This window comes from Vulpes lagopus, chromosome 7 (genome assembly GCF_018345385.1).
Source record: "Vulpes lagopus strain Blue_001 chromosome 7, ASM1834538v1, whole genome shotgun sequence".
NCBI classification, from domain to species: Eukaryota; Metazoa; Chordata; class Mammalia; order Carnivora; family Canidae; genus Vulpes; species Vulpes lagopus.
Window position 1 is genome coordinate 70,327,404 of NC_054830.1, and position 22,864 is coordinate 70,350,267.

Consider the following 22,864-nt stretch of genomic DNA (forward strand, 5'->3'; position numbering starts at 1 on the left):
TTGTAAAAGTACTCATTCAACAGACATTCAGTAAACAACAGTTATCATTAATTAAGATATGTTTTGATTAGGGCCAATAATACTAATACTAATGAGACTGATGCGGGGACTTAGTGCATTTCCCCAGCCCATTAGGGCATCCACTGCTAAGGACTGTTTTTTTTTCTTTTAAGATTTTATTTATTGATTCATGAGAGACACAGAGAGAGTCAGAAACATAGGGAGAGGGAGAAGCAGACTCCATGTAGGGAGCCCGATGTGGGACTCGATCCCGGAACTCTAGGATCACACCCTGAGCTGAAGGCAGACGCTCAACCACTGAGCCACCCAGGCATCCCTGCTAAGGACTTTCTTGTGTGGATGGTTTCAATTAAGCTCCAAAGTTCAAATAAATTTAGATCGACAGGACTCTAGATTAAACACAACCTTCCAAACACTGAATTATTTTAGACTCCCAAGAAACAGCTCATGATGTGAGAGATTTCATTCAGCTTCTAAGGCTAAACAAGAACATTTTTTTCCTATTTTATTAAAAAAAAATCCTCATCAATCTCTGGATGATGACAACTGATTATATATTAACAAGAAACTTGCTTCTATTATACTACTTTAATAATATCTAAGATTCCTACAGTCACTTAGAATCTGAAAGCACATTTCCACATGTTATCTCACTTGATCCTCGAAATAATCCCACAAAGGTGGCATTAACATTATTTTACATGTAAGAAATGGAGGCTCAGAAAAGGTAGATGGTTTATTGTAGCACACTCCGGAGAGATGGAAGTGGACAGGACCTCCGCCGAGGCTGCACAGGTGGGTGTCTCATGGCCTGCTGTATGGATGGATTCCTGGGTTTGGGTCTATAGCAGCTCTCAAGCCAGACCTCAAACTCAGGAGCCTAACATTCTTGTGCAGAGAACCAGTTTCCGAGAGAGCATTTGCCTCTAATTTTCATGAGCGCCAGTGGCTTTGCTCAGTTAAAAGGAATCCACGGATGCACAGGAGAGTCATACTCGATGCCAGTATTGCAGCCCACCTCCAAAATTCCACTGAAAATAAATGGTTATAAGCTGGGAAGGAGGTTCTCTGAGACATCTGGATGCTTCCCCTGAGTGCAAGGGCCTGAGGGGAGCCACGGCCACCAGAATGCCCCGGAAGAACTGGATCAGGCTCAATGTGTCATCAGATGTTGCTGACCTGTGTGTATCATTAACCCTCATAACCCTTCTGGACACTGGAAGCCCAGAGCTGCTCCCCTTGGTCTGCAGGAAGGGTCTGGCCCTGTGACCCTCGGCACTTCTCAACTTTATTTATGGCTTTATGTGGCCAGCTCAAGTAGAGTCACCTCCTTTGATTGGGATTATGGTGATGAGTATGAAAACCACCAATTTGCTTGGTATATTAGTTTACAAAACTTCTTTCTCATACTTTTTTTTTTTTTTTTTGGCCTTCTCTCAGTTTAGGAAATGGCCCATAAATAAACACATAACTAAATCAAATCTTAAGCCTGTCTCTGACTTGCACAGAACCGCCCCTCCATCCTAGAGTTCTCGAACTCTTTGCTGCTCTGGCAATCCACAGTAGGTGAACATCTATGTTCTCAATGGTCTTCCCCAGGCATAACTTAAGTTTGGATAATATAACAGAATATTAGAAGAGGGAGAAATATAGTGAAAAGCACTATAAACCTTTTTGTTAAGCTACAGGGGTAGAGGCACATAAAAATAAAGCCACTGAAAAACACTAGGAAAAAAATAAATCTTTCACATAGAATTAGATTGTTTCAAGAGCGAGGTTTTCCAGTGTTCTCGTACCTATGCAACATACCCAAGATGCAAAAGTATATTCTAGCTGTCTTAGCAAAAATGATCTTATTATTAACATAACAATATACAGGACTTACCACTTTCAATGTGTTAGTTGGGAATGTTACTCACAGTTCACTGCTTTTGACTTAGTTACCACAATTGTGGTCTCTCTTAACGGACATGCTGGTGGCATTATTCTTGCTTGCATGCAAGGTAGGAGTGGATTTCTTCATCTTCCCCTCTCTGTATTCCTAATTAAAAACTTACCCATGGGCAACATTTAAAAAAAAAAAAACCACAACGGTGAAACAGAGTAACAGTAAAATCACAATGCACAAGCACAATCATTTGTGACTGCCACAGCTATTAACTACATAGCTGCTCCTGCCATTGATCTACTATTAGCTTTGGGGCAGGCAAGATAGACTGCAGCTACTTGCAACCTCTAACACAGTGGCTGTGACTCCACTCTGGTCTCTTTCACTCAGGAGAAACACTTGGCACACTTGCAGGTAAGCTGGCGTTATAAAGGGATAAATCTGAATAAGCTCAAATTTATTCTTAAAAGTAAATCAGACTTGTGGTTTACAAATGTAACCTTGATAATAGATTGGAGAAGCTTGGGATCTGAGCCAGGACACCTAGCTAAAATCAGAGAAGTGGAGTGAGGGTTCTTTAGTGTAGGAGTCTGGCAAGTTGGAAAGCAGTGAAGGACAAGGGAGTTAAGAGAAAAAGGATGCTGGGGAAAGCCCCTCTGAAATGGCTAACCTGGCCTGGGATGGGTAGAGAGGTCACAGAGAATTCAGAGCTAGAGATGCTCGAGGTGAAGCAGGTAGGGTGAATTCAGGCACCGGGGAATGGTGGCTGGAACACAGTCAGGAAGGAGGTTAAGTCTCTCTACCTGAAGAGAGGCAACTATTTGTTGGGTCATTATCACTGAGTCTAATACCTTGGGAATTCCAGAGCATGATGGTCACGGCTGCAGTCAAAAGGAAAGCGGTGAACCTGGCACTGAGTTCACTGAGAAAAGTGAAAGAACATTCCAGAAGATAAGGAGGAGGAAATAAGCAGAGAGCAGGCATTTGAAAGGGACCATTAAATGAAGGAAGCAGAAATATTCTCAAGAGGTGGCAGAGAGTAAGGTATGTGCTCTCCCTCTTCTTGGCCACTTGGGAGGAAATAGTCACTTTGGTCATAGAAGCTGAAAGGGATATGGTGTGGTCATTGGGGAGAAGGCCAAAGTTAGTTAATTGGAGGAGACAGGTGAGACCCAGGAAATGTGCACAGTATAGGGCAGCACATCATGGTATACATGCAGCCCAATTCCATTGGCTTTTTCCAAACATTATGTGGCATAAGTGAGCTCACAGTCACTAAAAGTCCCAGGCTTTTCCACACATAAACTACTGTTTTGTCAGCTCTCCTTGTGTGTGGTGCATTTTGCTGCCCTAATTCAAATCAACAAATATTTATTGAATGGCCTGCCAAGTGCTAGGGATCTGAAACAGTCCTTGACCTCAGAGAGCACACAGTTTAGCTGGGGAGACAGATATGATAAGCAACAATTATAAGAATATTTGGCAAGTCTAGTACTGGAAGAGAATATAAGGGTCAGAAGCTACCCAGCATATTTTATATTTATCACCTAGCAAAATCTCATTATAGCTCATACTCAGAACAGTCTAGACAGTCTGTAATCTTGATTCTGTCATTTAACTTATGGACAATTTGCCAATATTTCAAATGTACTAAGCCTCAAGCAATAGGAAAAAAAAAACTTAAGAAAATTTTTAAGCAATGAGTGAGCCTTAAAATTAACACAATTAATGGATTTTTGATTGGCAAAACCTCAAAGGCCCTATCTAATTCGTAGAATCTCATCCTAAACACATTCTCCCTCTCTCTCACACACAAATAATTGCAACCTTTAAATAACCTGATATTTATTATATGAAGGGGAATTGGTTTTTGTTCTTTGAGATACAGACCCTCATATTTTAAAATATAATGTGAATCAAGTAATGATAGAACCTATCAAGTGAGAACCAAAAAACATGAAAAAAAAATAATTTGTATATTATGGTTCCAGTTTTCTAAAGAAAAAAAAATTAAAACAGAACCTATGTTTGTGTATGTATAGAACAAACATCCAGATGACTTTTTTATATTTTATTTTACATATTGCCATGAAGCTGTTTTTTAATTAAGAGTAGGTATTACTTTTGTAATCAAGAATAATCTGTGTGGGCATCTTAATGCAAAGACTATAGATGCTAGCTTATTTCACCTACGGTTCAAAAGTACCCTCCTACTTCCAAAGGAGATAGAGCCCTTGCTGCTGGTCTTCCCTGTTCAACCTGCATCTAAAAACTAAAAATGTCTTCCTGGTACTAAGTACCACTGCAGTCTGCACCTCTGCTCACCTCGCCAACTCTCCTCTCACTAACATGCACCCTCCTGTATGGCCCAATCAGTCTCTGCATATCCCAGGAGTCCTTCTCTACATTTACTCACTTCTGATACTCCTCCCACCCTGAATGGACTTCCACCGTGTAAAACACACTCAGCCTTCAAGGCCCAGCCTGAGCCCCAGAAGCCTTCCATGACTCTTCAATTTCTTCTCCTCTCCATGGCTGTAACTATTAAAATCTAAATGCATAATTTCTCACTTCACTCCATTCTGGTCTAACTTAACACTATCTGTGTATCTATCTATTAACTTAAGCTCCCAATCTCAGTCAATAATAAAAACTTGACTTTAGTTTCCTTTGGAAGATTCCAGGATCTCCAAACATTAAAAGAGGAGGTTGTCCGTTAGCCACTCTGGATCATGTGTGGATGTGCATTTCCACTACAAGAATGCCATGAGACGACACAAAGGTTAAGGGCACAAGCTTTGGATTCAGACAAGCTCTACCATACACACCCACAACCACACCCACACCCACACTTTGTGACAGGCTCATCATGTCACTCCTCAGGGTATCAGTTTCCTGCTCTATAAAATGAGACTAATAATTTGTACCCCTGACTCATCAGACATATTAAATCAGATAACAGATTTAAGGCAATCAGCAGAATTAAAAAAATAAAAATAATGGTAAATTTTATCCCTTAGGAATTAAACAAGAGACACAGAGAAACCCTTTATAACAAAACCAGAATGGATGACTTTCAAACTGGTCAAGGAGGAAAAAATAGCTAGCAATGCTAAAAAGCCAAGAACTAGATTAAGGGTTCTTTAGAAGGCCCTGTTGCTCGACTGGCTATCACTGCCGCTTTGATGGAGGGCTCTCAGTGCATTAAAATAAAAGATGACATAAGGAGGGTGGCTTGCATGAGTCATCTAAGAATATTCTGTGTCCCTCAGGAAGCTGAAGAACCCAGCCCTGGGCTGACTTCTCGAAGAGCAGTGTACTGGTAAATAAAACCTTAGCTGGGCTCTGTACTCGCAGCCAAACATCTCCTTTGGGTCGACCTGATGGCTCTGAAACTGCTTGCAAAGTGAAGAGCCCCCGTGGCAGGAACTTATCCTTTCCTGGGCACAGACTACAAGGGAGTAAATCCAAGCAAAAAGCAAGCAGATCCTCCTGCCTAAACCTCTCGTGTCACTTTGGCTATTACTTACTTGGCCATTTTTTTATTTAATCACCGCAATTGAGGTTTTTCTGTAGAATATTATTTAGGATGATGAATGATTTAACAGGAAAATGTGTATATTATTTAGACATGCTTTTCTGGTCTATATCATCAAAACTCATATAATTTATTTTTAAAAATAATAGTTGTTTTCTAAAATATTATTTCTAGCATCTTCTTCCCATCTCTGCACTTGAAAAAAAAAAAATCTTCTTTGCATACTTATTCTTGCTTGGGACATACCCTCTGCTGGATCCAGCAAGACTGTCCCAGGATCTCTACCTCTGAATCATGGCTCACTCAAGCTGGTCCCTCAAAATATAATACCTTTCTTTCTGCTTGTCTAAGTTCCTCTAGCACAGAACAGTATTTGAAAGCGAGGAGAGAACCTATAGAAAAGGATTTTTTTAAAAAAGATTTTATTTATTTATTTACTAGAGACACAGAGAGAGGGCAAGAGAGGCAGAGGCACAGGCAGAGGGAGAAGCAGGCTCCATGCAGGGAGCCCGACGTGGGACTCGATCCCGGGTCTCCAGGATCACACCCTGGAGCGAAGGCGGCGCTAAACCGCTGTGCCACCATGGCTGCCCGAAAAGGATTTTTATATCAAATATAATAGGGCTAAAATATCTAGCTCTAGTTACAGAGAAAGAAAATTTGATAACAGCAATGAGAAAACTGGGGAAATTCTTTCTTTCCAAAAAGAACCGAAATGAATGTTTTAGATGATTTGACCAATCACAGAAAATATTTTCTGCCAAAGAATAAAACAGATTTCTTCTTTCAGTTACTTCCCACAACACAGGTTCTAGGAGACTTAAGGTAACATCTAAGCTGTCCACCAAAAGATGTAAAACTCAGACATGGAGTTATGAAGCAAACTCCAGTGTTGGAGGAACTAGCTCTGAATGAGTTCAGTAGTATATATAAGCTTGTATTTCTGATGAACAAATGTTTTTCTTGGCATGAGAAGAGGGAGATGGGTTAGTTGACTAAGTTCCCAGGACACAGAAAGCTTACACTTGAAATATTTTTTAATCCTTGGCACATGAAACTGTGGCTAATTCAAAAAGTCACAGAAATCTCAGGCAGGTGGGTTCTTTGGGAAGGATCTTTCACATGATACTTGACTTCGGGGTGGTGGTGATTCTGGAGGTTTCGTGTTTGCCACGGACGCCAAGTTCTAACAGCTTAACGTCTGAAGACCGCTGGGCATAGGACAGGAGATCCATCCGTACCAGTCTTATCACTGGAGACACAAACCTCTAAATCTTTTTAGTAGAAATGCCATTCTTCATAAAAAGCATGAAAATAAACTCTAGATCACATTTTAATGTAGAATTCTTAGGTCAAAACAGGAAGGTTAGTATTCTCTGGTCAGATCATTTTGTGACCAGAAGAACCTACTAAAAATTATGGTCAAGCCATTAAAATTATGCCTTATATCCTATGCACTGGAAACTATGTACATCTTTGTACTTCACAATTATTCACTCTAGAGTCTCCACTGCATTATTGTCATTTTTAAAGAAACCACCTCTTCTTTCCTTCACCCCAAGAGAAATCTGATTGCAATTGGAACCTGTGTGGAAGGTCTGATGCCCTAGCAACTAATTGGATCCTCTTAAAGGTTGAATTTTATGTCTGACCTATTTAGAAATCTGAAAAGCTTCTCTTTGAAAAGCAGGCATCTCAGATCTTAATTTTTAAGTGTCAAGTACTGCTGCAGTCAAGGTTAAATGAGTTGATAGCTTGGCGCTAGACTCAACATAATTCTTAGAGAAGATTTTCTTTTAAGCTTAAATGTAATTCATGTGCTAATATTTTTAAACTCTATCTAATGCCCTACATTTCATATATGAAATAAAGAATATATTTAGGTCAAGTTACACTTTAAGTGGCATCTAGGAATATTCCGTGTTAAATATAAAGGTTGATAATGACATTTATTAAAGGCTGGGTTAATTTCATGGGTATTGCTGTAATCCTCTCCACCCACCCCCAGTTATCTAGGGCAGAGGTCAGTGACACACTGCCCATAAGCCAAATCTGGCCTTCCTTCCCTGTTTTTTTTGTACATAAAGTTTTATTGGAACACATCCACGTCCATTTATTTATATAGTATTCATGGCTGCTTTCACATTACAATGGCACAGCTGAGTAGCTCTAACAGAGACCGTATGGGTCACAAACCTGGCAATATTTTCTATCCGGCCCTTTCCAGAAAAAGTTTGCCAATCCCTGATTTTGGTAGAAACTGACCAGTGTATGAATCTCATAAAAAAGAGTCTCCTCTAATCAATATATTACGTTAAAATCCCAGTGGGTACGATTTTGAGGTAGAATAGAAAATGTTCAGAACTCATTAAACCATGGGTTCTGTTGGTTGGTTTCATTCTACAGAGTTTCTTTGAATTTGGATTTCACTGCAGCCGAACACTATTTCCCCCCGCCCTCCCTCCCCAAAGATATGGAGAACAAACATTCCCCCTCGAGGGTCAATGGTTGTGTACACTTGGCTCTACCACCGGGTGACCACTTTAGTAATGCCACACCTCTCCAGCTCTACTACACCCTGTCTCCTTCTGAGGGTTGGAAAGGTTTATACTCTGTTTCCACCTTCAATCTCCCACCTCTACAGAAGGGCTTGTTATGCAGGGAACAATGACCATGTTTAAAACACTTCATCAAGGTAGATCTTCTCTTCTTGGAGAACGTGTCAGAAAATTTCTGTTAAAGCAGTCTCTGAGGTTTCCTCTTTAGAATGTTTGCCTTTTGAACTTTACTTTTAAATGGAAATGAAATACATGTGCCCTCCTAACTTGGTTCTGCGGAGTTAAGTTAGACATAGAGACTCAACACAGGAATTGAAAATTGTGATGTCTCCAAGAAATCACTGGTCATTGAAAAGAAGTTAGGATTTCATATGTCCTTACATCTAACTGCTCCCATCAGAAAATCAGGGGGCAGAACCACTCGCATATCCACAAGTACAAACAGAGCCCTGAGAGGATCATGACTAGAAGAGTTACCAGAGTAGAGGGTTGGGCCAGTAAAAGTCAGTCTTCAGAGAAAGTGAAAGTCAGAGGCTTACAGACAGAAGCAGACAGGGAGGAAATCCTTCCAAGCTCCCAGGAGAGCCTATTCAAAGGCATGGGAGTGGAAATGAAGAAGTTAGATACTGAAGGAGGGGAGAGGTGGGTAGCTAGCACAGAGATAGTAGCACATCATCAGTATCTGCTAGCGAGGTCACTCTGGAATGGGGAGTGTGACCCAATGGTAAGTTCTCCATGCAATGCCCAGGACTTTGATATGACAAGTGCCTGGAGTTCTTTAGTGAGAGGTATCTGAGTAAAAACAGTGCTTCTCAAGCATTATTCTAGAGTTCAGAACAGAAAAGCTAACTGAAAAAATTCTAACAGAAAATCTCTTACTAACAGAAAAAATAAAATCACAAAGCTCCTTACAACATTTTCCTGCTGACCCGTAACAGCAAAGACTTCTCCACTGGGTGGACTGTATCCAGACCAATGCTGTAAAGAGAAAAAGGTATCACGACCAAAAGTTCGTGGCCTTCTCTCTAGGTCGCTATCAGGGTATAGACGAAGAAACTATGTTGTCCTCCTCCACCCAGGTGCCTGGTCTTAGCATCTCATTTTTGCTTTAAACGCACCACAGTAGCTACTTCCTAAAGCAGGCAATCCCATACAGCATCACTGGGTAGACAGAAGGAAGAAAATAATCTGTTCTTTGGGGGAAATTCAAGGAAGGAAAATAATGAAATGTCACCATTGGCTTGACTTCGTAGAAAGGATATAGCTCAATTTTCAATGACATGGCCACTATCCATGTATCACAGAGCTTCAGAGACCTAACCAAACTTCATACTAAACCATGTTCTTCTCGTTTCTTGGTTCTTTTATACAGGTGTGCGTCTATGTGTTTTTCCATCCTGGAAGCAGAGACTTGGAAAAAAGCGTGACAAAACCCAGTCCTCTATTTTCTATGGCAGAAGAAGGAATCCAGTAAACACAAACACAGCAGCACTTCCTTCTGTTGACAACCTTATGATTTCCCCTTAATGCATTGTTTAGAATAGCAATTACGTGTCACTTCCCATTATCCTACACACAAAACCACCACCACACAGCCCTTGCTTTTCCTTCCAACAACCGATCGCAGAGAATATAGAAAGAATTCACATGCTGGTGGAACATGTCAAGATGGACAGCCCAGAGCCCAAGAGCTCTGTTTATGGACAGAACAGGTGTGTGGCCAGGCAGCTGGGGTGAAATCTCCCCTCCACCTTCTCAGCACCCCTCCCTTGCAGTGCTGGGCTCTGGGTTGGGAGGGAAAGCAGCTTTGGAAGAACCTTCTTTTTCAGCCTGTTTCCTCCTGCCAGAGAAGACTGGCTCGCTCTCAAGACTGCAAGCATTTGACCACTGCAAACAGCAGTGAGCATGTCAACTAGTTTTATTCACATCCCTCGCTAGGGAATCGGAAAGCCAAGGACACACTGGTGATTTCCCTGGTTTTATGGATCTCTACTCCCCCCAGGCCTGCAACACATTTTTGGGGCTTGTGTTCACAGTGTCCTGGCATCTGCAGTGTGGGAAACCCGAACTGAGAGCCAACAGCCCCAGAGCTTCTCCCTATTAAAATGTGCAATTGGATTTCACATGCGTGTTTCAAACACCATTCAAGGCATGATTTACAGGCTACTGTCTAGCCCCACAGCTGTTTTTTCATCCCCTAGACTTAGGCGTTTCTAGGAATCCACCACTCAGCTCCCCGGCAAATCGTCCTCCCCAATTCCAACCTCCTCAGTCCTTCCTGGGCACCCAAAGCTATGCAAGACCTACACTAAGGATTCAAGAAAATATTTATTGAACGAATAAACTATTATCCTTTCTACAGAACCATTTATTCATGAGAATAGCCCATTTGATGCCTTATTTCTGTACCCACCTTTGCATCAAGTTTTTTTTTTTTTTTTTTCCATCAGATTAAACTCATCACTGCCGACCCATTGATAAAGGTTATTTATATACATTAAAAACAGTGCAGGTCCAAAGAGTTGCCACCCAGGGCTTTCAGAGTTGCTGAATTTTTTCTAGGGATGAGAAAAGAAAACACTTTTATATATTGCCAGATATCTTCTTGTGGTTGAATAGAGACAGACTGTCTGTGTTCAGCAGAGAGTTATCCTACCATTGTATTTCTGTGACCACTCACCCTAAGGTACTAATGTAGTCTCACTTCCAAGAATCTGAAATCACCCCCAAAAAGGTTAGACCTCAGGCTTAGGGTTATGGTTGGTTCAAAACCATATTGACAGCATCTTCTAAATATCTGGTTTTAAGCTACTGGAGGACCAGAATGGTAGTGTATTTATTTATGATTCTTCTGTGCAGAGCACAGCTCTTGGCAGAGGATGGACTCAGACACAGTGAGCAGTCGGCAGGATTCCCTTGCTCTGTGACTGAGGCCCACCTTTTAAGGGAAGAGGACAAAGGCGGGGGGGGGGGGGGGGGGCATGACACTGAGAGAAATGTCACAGGAAAAGTCCTTGCTGGAAATAGTGTGGATGGATCAATTTCACCCAAATGGCTCTGCAAATGTAGCTTCCATTTCAGATGAAAGCAATTAATTAAAAATGATGTTAATAAAGATCTTACAATTTACATCAAATGACATTTTGCCCTTTGTTGCAGTATACCAATCTTTTCCAATGACCAGAATCTCAAGGTGCAAAGGGGACACCTGTCCATTTTCGCATACGCTCTCACCGAACCCCCACCCCAGCGCCCTCCCACCCCAGCTCTGAGATTCAAAGTTTTCCAAGAAAACTTCCTCATCCTCCTTGAACTACTACACGACACTTGAGGAGATTCACTTTGTACAAGCCACAGTCACAATAACAAGCCTTCCTTGTTAAGCCAAAGTCCCTTAAGACAGGAATACTGGTAGGGAACTCTTGTGTTTCACGTAGCATTTGATGGCTAGAAAGGCGAGGCCACCAAGTTCCTTAACTCAACAAAGGCAGCTTTAGTCTCGGGACTCCCCTTCCCTTCTCCTCCCAAAGCTGTGTCTTTACAGACCTCATGAAGGAAGATTAATCATTTACTCTTTGGATAATCTGATAATCAGACCATGTTGACATGCTGGGCTGTCAGGCCTGCAGGTTACCTGAAAAGGCTTTCCTTTTTTACACTAAAAATAACCCCAAATTCACACTTGTTACAAGTGGCTCCAAAGGCTGAAATCCCAATTGAAGAATAAAAATGGCAGCAATAAAATGACTCTTTATTAAATATCCACCATGCATCCGATGTTGTGTAGGGTGTTTGACACATGTGCCTTCTCTCCTTCACCTCTCAAGATAATCAGTGGAGGTAGTATTGTTACCTGATTCTACGTGAGTGTAGAAGTCACAACTGCCCAGAAAAATACAACTGGCATTAAAAGAAAATAGACTTAAAGCCAATCCTTTGTGCAAAAAAGCTCACGGACTTTCCTTCCAGTCCACTGTGCACCCACCCCCACCGCGAAGGGAACAGTAGACCTTGGGAACAGTGCATTCCCAGGCTGGGAAGAACTCAAGCTGGTAGGAGATTGAAGGAGTATGAGGGGCAGGGAAGGGAGCAGCCCTGGTGTCTTCCACATCCTGAGAATCTGCACGCGTCCTCCTGTCCTAAGCACCTGATTCTGCAGTCCCCGGAGGTGAGCTGAGCCATCAAAACACTTGCTTCTTGGTCTGGTCAAAACAATAAGCTGTCCTCTTGCTCACTATGCCATACCTGCAGCCTCCCCCCCTACCCCACAGCTTTGGGTACATTGCCAGTGACGAGACCCCTCCATGGCTTTCTGTATTTCTGAATCTCCAAACCCGGGCAGTTAGACCCTCTTCCCACCTGGTGCTTTCTCAACATCCTTCGGTTATCGGAAATCACTAGTTACCCCTAAATTATCCTGTGACAGAATCAGACATACTTGCCCCAACCAACCCCTCTTTCTCCCTCCTCTGAATTCTGTGTAGCATAACATGACACCCCAGACACTTCACGCATATGTTTTTTTGGATTTGCAGGTTATTTTTTTTAGAGCAACACAGGATATAAATAAGTAACTAAATAAATAAATCGGCCTGGTATATCCCATTCCTTTTCTTGCTCACAACCACACAGAAGACTCCCAACGCTGGTCCACCCACAGGGAGTGCGCTTTCTGCAAGCACTGCCCACACGAGTCCAGCCTGACATTTCTGCATGGCGCCAGACACTCACTCAGGGTACCCCACCTTCCCACTCCCATTTTTACACTGTTGCGACCTTTCCCCATTTCTTCCTTCACTTGAACCGTCATGCTTTTGGATTCAACTTTCCTCCAGGAAGAATGACTGGCAATGAATCCCAGCCCACCCCGACCTTCGGTGCTTAGCTATGGCCCGAAGCCCAGTATTACCATTAGAGTCTTCCACTTCTTCGGCTGGGGTAGCTTTCTGGGAGGAGTGGTGAGCGTGTGAGGAGAGCAGACTGACGATCCGTGGCCTGGGGAGGGTCAGGGCTTTTCCGTGGACCTTGAGGGAGTGTTCCTTCAGCTGGCTGATTGTCATGGTGGAAAAGGAGCAGCAGGAACACTTGTAGGCATGCTCACCTGGAGGAAGATGGCAGTAAGGGGCAGAAGAGGAAAAAGAGGGGAGGAGAGACGGTGGGGGTGGGAAACAAAGTGACAGAGTTAATTCACGCCAGAGAAGTGTCTCTGAAGCGTCTTGGTCTGAGAAGCCTCCTAGACCAGTTACCGTCCCTTCGCACACAACCACAATGGTCCTCTGGGACTCGAACTCCTCGAAGAGCTCCATTATCAAGTGACCTGCTCCCTTCTCATTTCATGCTCTACTTACAGGGAAGAGCCCTATGGACTGATTCCCCAACGAGGAGTGAAACCAAATGTCTACGGCCCCACCTTCAGAAAGGTTTCCCAGTCTCTCGATCTCCCTCACTCTCCACTAGAAATGACCATGTCGGCTTTCGCTCAAGGATGTTTTTTTATCATCTGCAGAATATGACATGCTTAATTCTCACTCCAAGGGCCTATTGGTGGCTTTCCAAGCACAGACAACTAAGTGCAAACTCTGTTGTGTTATTTTCATCCTTTACGTCTTTGCTGACTATACACCTCCCTCCATTCCACACATCCTAGTTTTTGGTTTTTTTGGACCAGTTCACAAACCTCAGCATAAAACTCCACGCTCCTACTTAATCGTGCAGAAATGGGTAAAAATGAGTCATTTCTTTAACCAAGAGAGAGAGTTGTATATGTGTGTTAGCTCCCATATTCTTTGATAAGGACAGGTCAGTGGAAGTAGGCATTTTAATTTTAATTATTTTTATACCACTGAGACAAATGTGACCAAATGAGACTATGATTCACCTTTGCCCTAGGTCAGCTGTTAAATGAACTGCATTTTAAAAAGCCAGGCTGTGAAATGGGCATGCTTATGTTGTTGTATAAACACTGGTTAGATCCACTCAGAAAGCAATTTTGCTTTTTATAACAATAGGCTTAGAACGCTCATGCTTGCAGCTCAGTATTTGCACTTCTCAGAGTTTATATTAAAAAAATATCCTTTGACACATAGGGTTTCCAGCCATAAGGAAATGATTAAGTAAATGTGGACACATCCTCTCGATGAATGATCATTCATTAAAATAAATTCTTGAAGAGTTTGTAATCATATAAAAAAACAAAACAAAATAAAATAGTGATACTCAGAAAAACAAACAGAAAGGCACAATATATTTTAGATTGAATTATTATCACAACTGTTAAAAATAATAATAGAGGAAATGGTTGAAGGGAAATGTCATCAAATGTTAACAGTGGTCTTTGGAGAATAAGATTATGGAGGACTGACTCTGTTTCTTCTTTCATTTCCAAATTTCCTCAAATGAGTGGAAGTTTTATTTATTTATTTTTTTGAGTGGAAGTTTTTTAACATTTCTTTTTTTTTTTTATGATAGTCACAGAGAGAGAGAGAGAGAGAGAAAGAGAGAGAGAGAGAGGCAGAGACACAGGCAGCGGGAGAAGCAGGCTCCATGCACCGGGAGCCCGATGTGGGATTCGATCCCGGGTCTCCAGGATCGCGCCCTGGGCCAAAGGCAGGCGCCAAACCGCTGCGCCACCCAGGGATCCCCTTAACATTTCTTTTTAAGGTGAAATTGTAAAACCAGAGAAGAGAAGGGAAGTGGAGAAAAAAAAAGCAGCAGAAAGGACCTTTAGCAAGGAAAAATTATGTGGGCCAGTGACAATGAACTGTGGCCACAGCTGCAGAGAAAAAGGTAAACCTCTGTCCCTGCTTTGATCCAGCTGGGATGGTTAGCTCCCTGCCACCTGGAAGATGACTAATGTTTTCACATGTGAGGTGAGCACAGCATCCCAAATTCTGCACTGAGCCTCCACTTTACCACTAGTGATCCTCAGAGCATGTACTGCCAAGAAAGTCTTGAAGAGAACATTGAGTGATGCAACATCCGACAGACCAAGGAGGAAGGGAAGTTCACAGTCAGATGACCTGAACTAGAACCTCAGTCAGTCCCCAACTGTGATCCAGGAGTCCGGATAATGTCAGTTTGTCAACAGTGGTATTTATTACTATAATACATATGGATCTGTAGAATATTATTTATAATACAACATAGAATACATGTGCTAACATGTATTAGGGGCAGCCCGGATGGCTCAGCGTTTAGTGCTGCCTTTGGCCCGGGGCGTAATCCTGGGGACCCGGGATTGAGTCCCATGTCGGGCTCCCTGCATGGAGCCTGCTTCTCCCTCTGCCTGTGTCTCTGCCTCTCTCTCTCTCTCTCTGTGTGTCTCACAAATAAATAAATAAAAATCTTAAAAAAAAAAAAAACATGTATTAGTTATTTCATATAATACGATTGACCTCCTTATTCCATTTTTTTTTTTTAAAGATTTCATTCATTTACTCATGAGAGACAGAGAGAGAGAGAGAGAGAGAGAGAGAGAGGCAGAGACACAGACAGAGGAGAAGCAGGCTCCATGCAGGAAACCCGACGTGGGATTTGATCCTGGGACTCCAGGATCGCCTGGGCTGAAGGCAGGCGCCAAACCACTGAGCCACCCAGGGATCCCCTCCTTATTCCATTTTAAAATGTTTTAATGCAAGCTGGCTGCATGAAGCCGGTTGGGCAGTTGCAAATAGCACAACCTGAGAGAGAATTCAAATCCAGATTATTTGATTTGTCTATGTGACTTTTACCCTTTAAAATAAAACAATGCATCTAGGATGGACAAGATGAGTCAAGAGTTTTGGAAAATGTATCAGTTTTCTCCAAGCCCAGCCACTCTCAGTGGCTAAACTCCACACCATGGACACCAAGTTTCCCAGGTGTGCAGAGAAACAAATTATACTGCTCCCTCCTCTCTTTCTGGATGCTTCCTTCTCGCCAACCAGCAAGCACAGTCCACATGGTCAGTTCAATGCCCCAGAGTCAGCAGGAAGCCTCTGGCACTCTCTTAAAGTCCTTCCCACAGGCCAAATCATTCACCCAACTTCCACTGCTGACTGCTTTTGACAAGGTGGAGACCTGTGAGAAAAACTGTCCAGGATGGTGTCCCAGTTGAATAGTTTACCATATGTACATGTTACAAAATACTGGTCTGAACCCTGAAGCCTCTTACTCTATAGCCTTTAGTAGACTTTTCCTGAAAACACAAAAATACTAAGAGACAAACAGAAGTCCCTAGAGCCAGTCTCCCTGTCCCACCTGCAGCCCAGTGGGGCTTGGGGCTGCTAGATGCCTTCAGTAGTTTCAATCCATTAAACCAGTTCAATAGGACCCAACATGACGAAACATGGGCAAGACCTCTGAGAAGGCCACTGGGTGCTGTGGAGTCCAGTGTGGCTGAGACCATCACGGAGAGGCCCCCAGACTGACTTCCCTGCATCACACCTCTTTCCTCTCTTGGCTGAGCTCTGATTTGCTACCTGCAAACACCCTCCATCATGTGCAAAAGGGAGAGAAGAACAGTATCTTGTCAGGGATGAGGATGGAGGCTTTCGTTCTGAAGTTGAATTCTTAGTGAAAGGGTTATACAGCCTTGAACAGGTTCCTTCATGTTGAGTCTCTGTATCCTCTTCTGACACTGAGGGTGACACCACCACCTACCGTTTAGGACTGTCATGAGGATGAAATAGTGTGATGAACAGAACGTGCTCAGGCCACAGCCTGGTAGGTGAGGGTTGCTCATGAGATAAGCACAATGAGATGGAACCACAGAGTGACACAGACCAGCACAGCTCCTGGGCACTCAGGACCCAAAGTCATTTCTCATCTGCTGTATAGAAATGTATTTAAGGGCATCTCATGAGAAATCTTACACAGCTTGAGGACTTTGTCCCTTTGAACTTCCTCAGGATTATAATTTTATTTTAGTTGGGGATTATCTTTAGTAGATACTCACAATTCATGCCTTTCCAGTAGAAAGGCTGGGCAATTTAGAAATTTCGCTAAGAAACAAAACCCGTTAGTAGCACAAATCAACTATGACATGGATCAAGCTATTTTGGCTTTGGGTGATCATTTATTTTTTAATATAGTGATCATTTATTTTTTAATATATTTCTTCATTAGATTAAAATAAAAATGAACACACAATCATGTCAAGAATAACTTCTTCTCACGTGTGGCACAAGAGACTTTGAATTTCACTCAGGGAAGACCGCTGGATTTCCAATTCAAGGAAAGGATTCTGTGCATCAGGAAGGCTAACTCACCAGCATGAGCCTTGAGTATATGTGTTTTCAGCCGGCTGTTATAGGAGGACTTGAAGGAGCAGAGTTTGCACCGGAATGGTTTATGGTGTCCGTGGTGGGTTTGCATATGGCGATCCAAGCTTGAGGTAGAAGAAAAATAAAAGAGAGAGAAAAAAACAACAGGATTAACAATTACATATATTTTCCCACTGCCCTTTCCCAGCAAACCCATTCCTAAACTGTTCAAAGTCATTGTTACTTTCCAGGGATGGCGCTTACCAAAAACAACGACAACGAGGACAAGAGTGGTCATACCTACTGGAAAGGGAGGGGAGGCTAAAAGGAAGGAAGAGATCAAGAGCCCTCTGGACTGAAAGACATGGCAGCGGGAATGGGTCATAGTAGACTCTCATTTTCCCTTCCCTAGAAACATGTATAATCGGAAGAGGGCGTCCAAAGAGAAAAGGTAAAATACCAAGTGCAAGTTTCCTGCCAAGTCAGCAAGGAGTACCTATCACAGGGTCTCTCAACTTATTATCCAAGAAAAAAACCAAACCACATAAGAATTAGAGAAACTTTGCATTTAAAAAGGGTTTTCTTTTTTAAATCTCCATTCTGCATTCCTGGTGGACACTCAGGAGGGGAAGGGAAGTTTCAAAGTAGTTGAGCTTTCAAAGTAGTTGAGCTACTTGCAACGGGGGCTGTCACGTCTCCAACATGAAAATATGGAGGCAAAGTGCAGGTGCGTTTAAAAGAAGTCACGTGATCCAAAGGCCACTCATCCCTTCTGATAAACACAACCATGTTTGCTGTACCTCAGTCTTCCAGAGCAACTTATAAAGAAGTTATTTAATTATGGTGAACTCCTAGTATTTCATAATAATTACTAGTCTAAAAAAAATAATAAATCTACCAAACAAGGTGTGGGAAGAAGTTCTAATTTGAATCGGTACCCCAGAGAAATAGATTCCATTCTAAATGACTCATGTGGGAATGGTGCTGGTTACCATTTAAATATATAATGTTCTCCTGAGCTCCAAAGCAGCACTTTCAATTGCCTCCGGACACCTCCCTCTGGGTGTCCGTTAGCTTTCTTAAATTCAACTGGCCCTAAACAAAACCATCAGTTTTTTTTCTCCCCTCCAAAACAAATGCTATTCCTCATTTCCTTGCTTCTGCAAAGGACACTACCATCCTCAAGCCAACCAGACTGAACACCTAGGTATCATTTGTCCTCTACTTTGCCTCTCATCCCTCATCCCCTACATTAAGTTGATTTTTCCTAATCGTGAAGATCCTACTTCCTTTAACCATTCCCAAAGTTCCATCCTAACTTCTCAGCTCACCTACTACTACTGCCTCCTAGTTGGGTTTCTCCCACGGTTGTTTTCAACTCAAGAGCATAAGCTATGGAGTCAGACTACCTGGGATCAAATCCCAGCGACGGCTTATAAACCGCGTGGCCTGGGCAAGTTGCATAAACCTCACTTTTCTTACCCACAAAATGGAGAGAGTAGTAGGACCACACCTCATAGGGTTGATTTAAGAATAAAATGCGATAATACTTGAAGGCACTTAGCGCACCGGTGGACACATAGGAAGTCTCAATAAATGGCAGTGATTATGATGACTCTACTCATTTCAGAGTCTTCCTTTTCCCAATAATGTAAATGACAAAATATTAATTCCACATTCAAAGATTCCAAATATGGTCTCTACTCAAGTCTTTGAACTTTATCTTCCATTATTCTTTTACATGTAACTTAAAGATTAGTCAGACTAGACTGCTAGCTGCCGCCCCCCCACCGAGCCTCACGCTCTGTTCCACAGGTTTATGCTCTCATCACTCCCTCCATGCTATGCGTCCTTTCCAAACTAGTCAAGTCCTGTCTTCTGACTTTAAGACCTGACTCAAGGGCTCCCTACTTTGTAAAACCTTCCCAATTCTTCTACAGGGAGTATAACATTTCCCCTCTTTGAAACCTCACAGCATTTTATTGTTGTAGTTTTGAAAGGTACATGCCTTATTTTGCTCCATTTGTGTGCTTGCTTTATTTGTAACTCCACTGGCCCCTAAACTCCCTTAGCTCGCTGACCATGGCCTCTTCATCTTTATACTCCCCTTTACATCCCCCACTAAGTCCCCACCACACTGCCGAGAACAGGGGTATCCATTCATTCACAACGATCTGTTGAGACTGCTGGGTATCAGACAGCAAGATAGATGCTGTGGAATAAATATATGTCTTAAGCTGATGGGAACTACACAAGCTTTACGTCAGTGCTCGGATCTGACGACAAAGATGACACATTAGGCTCCGTAGGATTCAGGGTTTGTGTAACCCATCCTACTCTCTGTAAAAGCATTGCCTCCTCCGGCCTTTCAACAACTCACTAGCACTTTATCTTTTTAAGAACCGAACAGCCCAACATTTGTTTGCAATTATCATAAAAATAAACAGCACGTCAGTCTTACAATCGGTCACTTCCATCCAAGACGGTGGCACACACATTATTGAACACGTATCTCTCTTACACAGCTCAAAGAAAAACGCAACCAAAGGCTGTTTCTTCTCCGAACCATCCCTCTTCCTGTTACCCCCAAAAGCCTGACATGATATTCTAAATCTACAATCCCAACGCCCTGATGGGCCCGGGCAGTTCCTTCTCCTCAACACCCCCCTTACATCAAGCACTTCAAGGTCTTTTTAAAATATCACGCAATGAGAGAATAGTCACACCAGTGAATAGTCCTAATTTTACCTCCTTCACCACTCAATTTCCCAAATGGCCTTTTGTAAATCATAGCAGTGCATCCAAAATAGACAGCCCCCTTATTTTTTTTTTTAAAGGCCTGTATGTGCCCAGTCTAATGTTAAGAGATCTTGGGTTCTTAGCCCCACTTCACAGACGAGATGACCGAGGCTCAAGGTGACAGAAGCAATTGCACGGCAGGTGCAAACCCTGAGCAGGGCTCACAGACCCCTCCAAACCTCCCCTGCTCTAGCTCAGCCACCTTCCACTATGACATCTCCTCCCCATCACCCCCCATGATCACGAGCCAGCACTTACTTGTGCCTGAAAGCAGAAACAAAGGAGCAATACTGGCAGCTGTACTTGTCCTCGCGGGTAAACATGGCCAGGGCCAGATGGCTCCTCTCATGAGAACGCAGCCCCTGCATGGACATCAGGACTCTGTCACATTGACTACAATGGTATCCCCCCGGCCGGGTTTCATCCTCCAACATTCCATCAAGCAAGCAGTGTTCACCATCCACCCGGTCCACCAGGGTGCCACTGGCATCTTTGGCTGCTTCCAGTCCATCCAGGAACAACTGGGAAGGGTCTTCGGCCTCCTGCTAAGAGAACCACACACACACACATGCCCCACCAACAAAATAAATATCCATCATCATCGTCTCCAGCTCTCCTCCTCTCCCTTCATTCTCCCAAACTCATCAGCATTTCCTGGTAAAGCTTTCTCCCCTGCCTCTCCAGCTCCCCCTAGAGGAAGGGCAAGCCCGCCTGCCATCCTTCATGCAGTGCTGGTTATTTTAGAGCAACGTCTCCGGGCACAGGTTGCTACTGCCTGGGAAACACGAGACAGGGGCTCTCCCACCGTGAAGACAGTTCACTCACTCATCTCCCATCTTAAAGAGAAGATTCAAACTGACACAAAGCAGGGTTAGGGTGACGGCTCAGAGAAAAGAAAGAAAAGGAGGAGGAGGGGAGGAAAAAGCAGAGTAGTGTGGGCATCTAGGAGCCATGGGCCATCCCTGGGAAAAGAAGGGAAGGGAAGGACCTTGCCGCCCGTGTTCCTCCCCACCCTGCCTGTGGTGACTCGGTCCGTTGACCGAAGGCTGCCGGACGATCGACTGAAAAACTTAAGGAGCAGCCTGGTTTCAAGACACCCGTGTTTGGAGGTGACTCCTTGGGTTACTGATTACACATGAAGAGCTGCTCTGTCTCCCTCGAGCAATTCCAGGAAACAAGCCTGGGACACACCGAGGTGCCGTGGAAGAGGCTGACCGCCGCTGCCCCCGGGGGGCCACTGCTCTGCTGAGAGCCAGAGGCCTTCAGTCTTTACGTCCAGGAAAAGCAGAGACTTTACATCCATGCTCCATGGGCAACACAAGACACTGGAGGGAGACGGGCAGATGACAAAAATATATTCACATATCTAGGGAGAAGGAGCGGGGCCCTGAACTAACCAACGTCTCTGCTCAAAAATGAGTGCTTAGCCGTATCCTGGAAGGCAGGGATGGTGGCTCGGTTCCCAACAGTGGCCGCTCTTCGGATCACCATGTTCGGAACAGGGGGCCTCATCAGAGCCACGGGGAGGAGGGAAATCACTGGTCAGCCACATACGGGAAAAGGGCACGAAGGAGGCCAACCAGGTCAAGGGGCTCTCGGGCCTACTGTGGTGTGAAGGCTTTCAGCTTTAGATTTCACGTTTCTTACGCTCCTCAGAGGACCCAGAATAAGAAGTGAAAAGATTCTCCGGGGCTCTCTACACCGTCAGCCAGATGAGAACAGTAAGGAGTCAGGCAGTGGGAGGAGCAGAAGATGATGGGGAACAGGACCCACTTGATTCCAATCAAGAGCTCGGGCAACTCGGAAGAGCAAACACCTAACGGCACTAAACGCAGCACAGAAGGGCGACCCAAAGCCTCCTGCCCCGAGAGGCCCAGATCCTCCGTTTCCACCAAACTATCCGCGTGGAAGGCAACCAGATCGAAACGCGACCGGGTCGAGACACGAAAGATGAAGACGGTCCAACCTGCAAAAGAATCACAACAAGCCAGACCGATCCAAGCGCAGCTCAGGAGTGCCCACATTCTGGGACGCCCTTTCCTGAGCTGCTCTGAGCAATGGGGGGGTTAATAGGTAACTGGAACCGCTCACACACAACAACGCTCCTCCAGGCCTCCCCCCCCCAGCTCTCACCTTCACGGCGGCGGACACGGCGGGGACGCTGCCGTACTGGACGTGCTTTCGGAGGTGATTGCAGATGGCTCGGAGCGTCGGGTGCACTTCCACACAGAATTTACACTTGTAGCCCACCACCTTCCTCTCCTTGATCTTTGGCACCTCTTCTAAGTGACCAAAAGGCTGGTGAAATACAGTGGTAGCCATCAGTACTCCGAGCCCCCCCTCACATGCCGGCATTTATTCTTGCAGCTTACTAGCAGATTTTATTTCAAAGCGGATTAGCGGGTTAAAAACCAAAGGGAGAAATATGTGAGTATTTTTACATAACGAATTCGTCAGAGCCGTGGCACGCTGCCTACTATGCAAAGTCTCTGGAACCCAAATATGTTACAACTTGTGAGTAGAGAAGATTTCTGTGGAGAAGCCTCATCGTCACGGCCACCAGGTTATGTGGTTTTTCAAGCCAATTTCAACCACGCAGGTGAAACGTTGTGTTAGCTACGCCATTAGTGAACTTCTTGACCAAAAAAAAGGATCTACTCCCGGAGATGTGAGGTTCGTGTGGCGGACACCGCAGACCACAACACGGCTGAGAGGTGCCAGTGATACCCAGAGACGGCCCCCAGCTGCCTTAGAAAGAGAGCGAGCGTTGTCGTGCACCTAGGCCTCACGTAAGGCTACTCGGCAGAAGGAAATACAG

General features: G+C 43.9%; 1 protein-coding gene across 19 annotated transcripts in view; it reads right to left on the reverse strand.

Moving 5' to 3' along the window:
* ZNF462 (zinc finger protein 462) overlaps positions 1 to 22,864 on the reverse strand; it is a 188,650-nt gene that overhangs the window by 50,870 nt on the left and 114,916 nt on the right. For 14 of the 19 annotated variants that reach the window (XR_005989021.1, XR_005989022.1, XR_005989023.1 and 11 more), the window contains 4 exons: positions 22,180 to 22,344; positions 20,305 to 20,591; positions 17,254 to 17,372; positions 12,915 to 13,106 (listed from right to left, as the gene is read on the reverse strand). Coding sequence is in view for 16 of the 19 variants with exons in the window: in XM_041763294.1 (XP_041619228.1) it covers positions 12,915 to 13,106; positions 17,254 to 17,372; positions 20,305 to 20,591; positions 22,180 to 22,344 (763 nt within the window). In the remaining 3 variants the exon portion in view is untranslated. Of the gene's footprint in view, positions 1 to 7,926; positions 10,564 to 12,914; positions 13,107 to 17,253; positions 17,373 to 20,304; positions 20,592 to 22,179; positions 22,345 to 22,864 lie in introns of those variants that run through there. The other 5 variants (XM_041763304.1, XM_041763301.1, XM_041763300.1 and 2 more) reach the window with 3 other exon arrangements.